This window comes from Arabidopsis lyrata, assembly GCF_000004255.2.
Source record: "Arabidopsis lyrata subsp. lyrata unplaced genomic scaffold ARALYscaffold_3, whole genome shotgun sequence".
NCBI classification, from domain to species: Eukaryota; Viridiplantae; Streptophyta; class Magnoliopsida; order Brassicales; family Brassicaceae; genus Arabidopsis; species Arabidopsis lyrata.
In genome coordinates, this window is record NW_003302553.1 from 12565278 (window position 1) to 12573616 (window position 8339).

The window sequence follows — 8339 nt, forward strand, 5'->3', positions numbered from 1 at the left end:
TGTACCAGATGCCGAGGGAGTGGGCATAACCGCGCTTCCTGCAAGATGCCAATATAACTAAGGGTTTTAAACTTTGGTAAGATATACGAGACTTTAAAAAAATAGATTGCTAGTAATACGTGTAGATATCTATGTTACCAATCCCTCTAATAATATGCTTTCATCAGCTGCACCTTTTGGATGTATAAAAGCAGCTCTTCGGATCAATGTGTTTCCTGTTCACGGCTTAAAGAAGTGGCAACATTTTCAATGTATGATGAGCATGCCACAGGCACAATTCTGTAATATTTATCTCCGTTTTTGGGAACCTTCCCCACGTATGTAATATAATCCTGAACTCTGCCAGAAATGGTGTATTGCGTTGATCTTGTGAGTCCGCACACTTTTCAATCTGGCTTTGTAATATATTAATGCTTTCGGCTTAAGTTGTTTCCTAACGCTTCTTTATACATAAGCTCACGAAACTAGATAACTTAGTAATCAAAAAAATATAACAACAAGACAATAAATACACCGCCACGTACTAACTGTTACGTCTACAAAACAACCTACCGCGTGGCAATTTTTAAAAATACTAAGCCTAGGAAACCCAAAAAAAAAAAAAGGTTTTAAAAACATCATTTCTTTCCTAGTTAAGTTTTGGATATCTAACTATTTCTGACATTTTGATATATAGAAGGCTAGTTGATTCATTCATAGCTAAATGGGCCAAAATATTTACTCGAAATTTAAAGTTAATTAAATGATTACAGAAACTAAATATATTAAACATAGTCAATTTAGCCGGTTACATCACAGGAATAGACGGTTATACCATCAAAAGACAAGTTCGGAGTACAATTTACTTAAATTATTACACATATAATTATACATTTAGTTGCTTACTTAAACGCATGGACGACCGTCGCTAAAACACAAATAAATCCTATCCACGAAATTATGAGGACTTCTCGGAGAGTTTGTTCCTTCTCATTGCTTGCCTTCAAATCGCTCTTTAAATCGATACTTTCCTTCTCCAACTGCTCAATTTTTGTTTGGAATTCAAGAAGACCTACCTCAACGGGATAGATTCGGTTTCCTTCGGCTTGAGTCTCCCTAAGCCTCTTAAGCTCTGCATCTTGTGCTTTGATTATATCCCTAGCTTCCAACAGAGCCTTATACTGCCATCCATGTGGTTTCTCAAGGTCTTTCCACCGGAAGTAGTTACATTCGCTTCTCCAACCAGCACCACACCTATAGAACCGTCTGCCTGGATTTGCGTCCGTCCACGCTTGCCGGACCAGCGCCTGCTTCCCGCAGTCGCATTCAAAGAAGCCAACTGGGAACTCATTTCCGAAATCTTGTACCGTGGAGCTTGATCCTCCTTCAGATTCCGCAGCCATCGGTTGTCTTGGCGTGTTATTCATTTGTTTGGAAATTTTTATTTTTTTCCCCCTTCGGCTGCAGCACCAACTAAATAACAACCTTTAATGGGTTGGAAAGGGTGAGCTTTGAGTCGGTGGACCCCGCATTGAAAACGCGTCTTCGTGTTGTACGCGTCATAGGCTTTTAGGTGCCCCCTACTACGCAGGCATAGCCCACTGTATCTCTTTTACGGCGCAGTTAACTGTAGCTCTTTCAATATAGTTATCTAATGGAAGAGTTCTTTTATTGTTATACAAAATCGAAAACTTAGGAAACGGAAACATAATAAAGAAATAAATAGATTGCCTAAATGTTTGTTGGAGTCTATTCCGTATTTTACATACTACTATATAATAATGAATATCTATTAAACTAAATAACATAAAACTTATACAATACGTTTGCAAATGTTTACTTAGAGAAATATATATCCATAAGCATAACATTAAACATCGTTGAATATCTAATAACAAACATATACGACTAATAAAAAGGTTACACTAAAGGGTCGAGATTAAGTAAAAGTCCAACACATTCCTTAGCCAGCATTAACATAAAGTATTACCCCAAATCCTAAACAAGTCCAGATTTGAAACAACAAACACAAAAGGTAATAGAAATGACAGAAATTGTTCAAAGTTATACAGGGATCGGAGGGAAGAAAGACATAGCCTTTTCATACTTCGATATCGCCACAGCAATGCTCATATAACTGAACAGCTAGCTGCTCTGCTCGCTGACGAAGACCAGCCTCTGAGACTTGACAAACCTTATCGAAACCACCAAATGCATGCGCCTCCATAAAAAGAAGGGAAAGCATACCGGTGTTTGCGCGGTCTGAAGCTTGTGTAACGCGGGTGTGGCGAGTGAAAGACAACGGAGACAACGGGTAATTTATCATCAGATCGTTCGCACCAATCTTACGAACCAAATAGGGAAACATCTCACATAAGAACTCCAGTTCAGGTTTAAGTCTGGATCCACGAAGGGCATTAGCAGTAGAATCGAAAACAGAGAGTGAATGCGAGGGCAGGTCCACCATGACAGCAATCCAGCGGTTCTTGTCAATGTTGAAAGGAGAGTAGAGGTAATCTATGGCTTCAAGCCATTTCCTTCCAGTGCTGCTAAATCTGTGAGTTATTGAGCTCAACAGATCTTCATCAAATTCAAAACTCTCTTTGCGCCTACACTTCTTGAATTTAGAGAACATAACAGCAAGAGAACCATGGAAATGGCTTGTCAGCATATCAGCTCTAGGGACGCCTGCTGGATCAGTGTTAATGAAGACAGATTCTCTCATTACAGAGACACAAGCATCCATAACCTAAAATACACCAATTAGTAACGGAAAGTACCAAATGTCTCTAGGATAAAAAAAACATGGAACAAAGATAAACCTGGGGATTATCAGGGGGTATGCTACTAGCAACCAGACGCAATTCACTCTCCTTCAAAACAATTCCTCCACCATACTCAAAGTCACTGCAAATAATAATATACACAACATAACAATGCAACACAATATATAACATTTAGATATCTAATTATATATCTCTACATATGTTAATACATATCTACATATGTTAATACATATGTACATATGGTAGTATGCATAGCTAAATGGCTAATTAGATATCTCTACATATGTTAATACATATCTACATAACTAATTAGCTTGAATAGGAAAATAGAGTCTGCGCTTACAATCTTGGCTAAAGTAGGTCGACTAGTTTCATGAACTTCTCAGATGTAGGAGAACCATTCAAATTCATGTAACTAATAAAATAGCATACGGGCTGAATATATATATCTCTACATGGTAGCATGCATAGCTAATGCCTAATTGTATATCTCTACATATGTTAATGCATAACTAAATAATTAAGTAGCTTTAATAGAAAAAAAGAGTATAAACTTACAATCTTGGCTCAAGTAGCTCAACTAGCTTCTTGAACTTCTCCGAGCTAGGAGTACCATCAGATTCAAATGCAGCCTCAGGAACACTGCCGCCTTCCCCATCAATAGTACCTCCCGATGCCTGAGACTTAGTGGAATCCTCACTCGCAGAGGAAGAATCTTCAGCCTAGAAAATAGAAAAGGTCACAAAAATGAATTTAAAACTGTAACTGGTGACACAGAACAAGCGAATTACCTCTTCAGATTCACCATTCAAGTTGGCGGTTGCAGCTGGATTGACAGGAGATGATGCACCATCAGCAGGATTAACGAGGATAGATGCAACTTTAGCAGGATTGACAGGGTTAGATGCACCATTAGCGGGAGGCTGGCTGTAAGGATCAGAAGTACCAACCCCAACCTCAGTAACAACACTCTTTACAATTTCCATAGAACTGAGAGCCTCAGCAACTGCAGAGAAAATACTTCGTTTCATACTCCTCTCCAACCTCAACTCCATTTCTTTCAAGTCAACACAAACATGAGCATATACATCACCACGAGCATCCTTCAGACCAGCCTCAATTTCATTTCTAAGAGCCCCAAGAAGGGAAGTATTAGGGTCAGACAGGACATGCTTCCCCTTACCACTACGAACCTTCAATTTCTTGTCCCTAGAGGATCCACCTCTGACCAGATGTTCACCACTATGCCTGGACCGAACTTTGCGTTTACCTTTGTTAACAACCCGAGGAGGAGCCTCAACATGCAAAACAGCGCCTCTAAGTCCCCCTACAAACATCCCTCGGTTGAATTCGCATCCCTCTTCAATTTTAGAAAGAATAACTTCAACACCTGGGTCACGGACCTCATCAGCCCAACTACAATCTTCTAAACCAACAACATCGTGGGGCGCAGGTATTATAGAGAAGACATCAACCTGCAACATAAATTATTAGGTTATTATTTTCTAATTATAACTCCATTTAAAAGGTAGACAGTTAAACATAAATATAGGTGTCAATTGTACCTTGGAATCTTTGTCGAGGTCCCAAACCTTATCCAGTTTTAGTGAAATAACTGGGAAAACATCTTCATCCCCAGACTCGGGGTTAGTTATTTCACCAACAGCAGACAAAACAGCTGGGACCGCCTCCACCAAAACCAGACAAAGTGCATGGATGAAACCTTGGATAGCCACAGTTGCTTGAGCTAATTGATTGAGAGATCTTGACTTAATGCATTGCATTGTCATATCGAAACTGTAGCGCCCCCACGGGTATTTCAAAAAGACATCAAGATCACGAATCATCTCCACATGCTCCTTAGGAATCTTCATGTGGAATGATCGGCGACAGAGAAAACCATCAACAAGCAACAAACAGGCATACTTGACTCTCACTTCACTAGACAGTGCCTTTGGCCTTCGCAGCTTGCCCAACAACATCTCTCCGGTGAAACATTCTTCACCACCAAACAGAGTGAACCAGTAGGGAGTGACGCCGGGAGGACACTTGGTTAAAGCTCTATCCAGGGCTGGAAGAGGCTGGCAATTTAGGCCAGTGACCAAACCAAACTCCCTGAGAGAAAATCGGACCGGTTTGCCAGCAAAAACAACCCATATCTCATGTCGCTTTACAACATTGAGCTGGCGGGTTAACAGAAAGTGAGCCAATTTGCCAGAGAACACCGGTTTGGAGTAGACATCAAGAAGTTTTCCGAAGCACGGCCTAATGGTATCAAGTTCTTCAGGCGTAAGGGCTTTGAGCACAGCCTTGATCGTGTTGAGCTTAAAGTACATATTCACTCTGTCACCAGCAGGTTCCTCTCTATCGGCGAACAATCGGGAAGGAAGCTCCAACTCAGCCATATTACTGTACAAAGGAAAAAACAAAATTAGATACACTGACAAACATCAACATGCATCTACACGGATAAAAGTAAAAGTATGAGGAGAAGTTTCAGATATATCCGATAAATACAGATCTAAGTAGATCTATACCAACCTAATTAGATCTGTGTATATCCAAAAAAAATAATAGTTGTTTAAAAAATACGCCTATAGATCTACAAGGAAACATGCTGGTCTATTTAGATCTGTAGAACGAAACGGAAGAAACAGAAAGTTGATAGGAAATATTAGAGTACATGTAGATCTATGTGAAAATATGAATATCTAAACTGAAGGACAAGAGAACAGTGAAGTACCAATTAGATCTATGGCTATAAACACCGAATTTATAGAGTAAAACAGGGAAAAAACACCAGATAAAGGTTAAAAAGTACACAATCGGGTATGGAGAATAAGGAAAACAACCAGAAAAGAAAACATTTCAAATTTTTTTTTAAAAAAAAACACCAAAATCGGGGACAAAATCTCGACTCCCAGACAATTAACACATAAAAACATAACTCTTCGAATGAATCCACCGCGTTAACGCTATAAACGGGGGCACAGACACTCCGGCAAGTCGCGACTGCGAAGCGGTGGCAGTCCCGTGTGACAGAAAAGGGAAAAGACGGAAGATGGTAAGAAAACTGGGAGCAATGATCGCAATTAGGGTTTTAATGGAGGAAAAAAAATAGAGAGAAGCACAAAGAAACTCAACAGCCTAGTGCAGAAGAATATGGATTCATTTAAGAGAACATCACATATACACGCATGAACACCTCGGGAGAAACAAAAGAACTCTTCCGTTTCCTTACGCGCGTGAGGCTAAAATGGGGAAAAAGATGGGCTATTGTCACACTAGTTTCGGGGCCCGACAGGAATTACCAAAAAACTAATTTGGGCTTGGATCATTACCTCTGGCCTAATTATCTCAAAAATAAATCCTAGCTATATGGATAATCAAATCGTATCAATCAAACATAACAAATTTTTTTTGGACCAATTAGCCCTTTCTAATTTCAAAAAACACTCTCTAAATGTCAAAATTGAATTGCAACCAATGGCAATTTAGTACAATTTTCAATTTGTACTTCTCTTTTTAATAATACGAGAATAATATGCGACGATAAATTAAGACAAATTGTGATAAATTAGGTGTTAAGAGTTTGCCAAAATTAAATAAATGTATTATCATTGCAAGGATAGGACTGAAGGCGTCCACGTCTTTCAATTCAACCTCGTCTACTTATATGATATATATATATATATATATATATATATATATATATATATATATATATATGTATGATTTCACAAAGAAATGATTGATAATATTTGTTACGAAAATGACAACAGAAAAGGATAATAATATAATAACAGTGACATTTTCAATTCTAGATAAAGACACTCTTTGTTTTTTTTAATGTAACGCAATATCTTTCCGTATAGACGATTTATTATGTATGATCATCTTGCAAGTATCCAACCAACAAAAAAAAATCTTGCAAGTATATGACTGGAACAACCTAATTTCGCCTTGACATTTAAATTATAGGCAAAAGTGCAATTAAGGTTGTACTTGGTTAGTAAAACGGCAAATCTTGAAAAAGAGGTTGAAATAAAGGAATGGGCATGAAAATGAAAAAAAAAAAGAAAAAAAAAAAGAAGATAAATTCTGAAACTGTTAAACTCCCTAAATTTAAGGAAAGTGAGAATGGACGTGGGCCGTCAGATCAGATATTTGACCTGAGATGGCTGAGAGAGTAGGTGAATGGCTGGGGTTCAATCTATGTTGTACACGTGGCTTTATATTACTCGTTAAAATCCATGACCTTCGAGATTTTTCTGACACTCTTAACTTTGTCAACCGGCTAAAACCAGTCGGAATTTTCATTTGACCTACCCTACTCAATAAACATTTCTAAATAAAAAGAGATTCGTATGGACACAAAGATTAGATATTTTTAGGCCATTTTTATTTTCCGCCGGTAACCTGTGTCAAGACCATAATACGTAGTGAAGTCTTTTTTCTTTCTGACATATACGTACTGTTGTAGTAATTCATCTTACTCCTTTTTTTTTTGAACATCTGAATTTTAATCCTTTTAAAAAAAATTTTCTATCCAAAATATCTGTGTTTACACTATTGAATGTACCTATCTTAAAAACCTACCAATTTCTTTGTTGATCTCTTTGTATTACATTGCTCTCAAGCTGTGTAGTCTTAGACAATACTAATGAATACAAAATACTTTGCTTTCAAACCATAAGATTTGATACAAATTGATGATGTCTTTGTTATCTTTCTCACTTTTTTGGATTTTCTGTTTATTCACAATAAAATGTTGTAGAACTTGAAAAGAGAGATACAACATTTGATCATATATGCGTGTTTTTTTTTTTTACTTATAGCTATTCAATGAAAATTTTAAAATAAATTGACAATACAAGTGATGCAGAGATGATTTTCTCTACACTTGATAAATTTTACAATGTGTTTAGAAATTGTAGGAAACACATGCTTCATTTTTATTTACTAAAATTTGACTACATACGAGGCAAGGATCACAGACATCATTCAATCTCAATAGTAATTAACGTGTGAGTCAAATTAAAACCAAATTTCATCTATATGTCGAGTAAGAAAAACTAAAGCTATCACCCTAATGTTAGCGAATTTTTTTTCCATCATCTTTATCTATTTTCCGTATATATTTTCACATTCGTTTTACAATAATAACAACTTTTGAAATGATATAATTATGTTACTTCATGCATGTAATTGTTGATTAGCTAGCTTTTGCACCTTTTTTTTTTCTTTTTCTTACGTGTGACACATTTGTTATGTTAGTTGGACACATTATTGGTAGTCTCTTAATATTGACTCTTAATATTAGTTTAACTAGTATTAAGGCCCATGCCATGCATGGGCTAAAATTTTGATTAAAATTTTATTCTTAACAATTAATATATATATATATATATATATATATATATATATGATGAATAAATTAAATATATAAATGTTGTGTAAATTAAACAAAAAAAAACTAATTATAACAATGGGTAATATCTATTGGCAAAAAGATTAACGAAAATAGAATTAGATTAAAGAAAAATGAAATTAACAATTTCATGTAGTAACAAA

The 8339-nt window shown here is 36.6% G+C and overlaps 2 protein-coding genes across 2 annotated transcripts; both read right to left on the reverse strand.

The window, feature by feature from the left end:
• Positions 1–881: 881 nt before the first annotated feature.
• On the reverse strand, positions 882–1382 carry LOC9319651. The gene has a single exon (XM_002885645.1). The coding sequence runs from the start codon at positions 1380–1382 to the stop codon at positions 882–884; it is 501 nt and encodes a 166-aa protein (XP_002885691.1).
• Positions 1383–2066: 684 nt separating this feature from the next.
• Positions 2067–5170, reverse strand: LOC9321758. The gene is made up of 6 exons (XM_021032071.1): positions 5028–5170; positions 4331–4880; positions 3557–4240; positions 3324–3487; positions 2802–2886; positions 2067–2728 (listed from the first exon to the last, which is right to left on the reverse strand). Exons 1-6 carry the CDS (start codon positions 5168–5170, stop codon positions 2081–2083), a joined length of 2274 nt encoding a protein of 757 aa, XP_020887730.1. The 3' UTR covers positions 2067–2080.
• Positions 5171–8339: the final 3169 nt, after the last annotated feature.

Excerpts from the sequence above, each read along its gene's own strand:
- LOC9319651 (XM_002885645.1), bottom strand. The coding sequence starts at position 1,382 with ATGGCTGCGGAATCTGAAGGAGGATCAAGCTCCACGGTACAAGATTTC.
- LOC9321758 (XM_021032071.1), bottom strand. The coding sequence starts at position 5,170 with ATGGCTGAGTTGGAGCTTCCTTCCCGATTGTTCGCCGATAGAGAGGAA. Across the intron at positions 4,881-5,027 it reads GAACTTGATACCATTAGGCC|GGAGTTTGGTTTGGTCACTG; the intron begins GTGCTTCGGAAA and ends ATTTTCTCTCAG. Across the intron at positions 3,488-3,556 it reads TGAATGGTGAATCTGAAGAG|GCTGAAGATTCTTCCTCTGC; the intron begins GTAATTCGCTTG and ends TCTATTTTCTAG.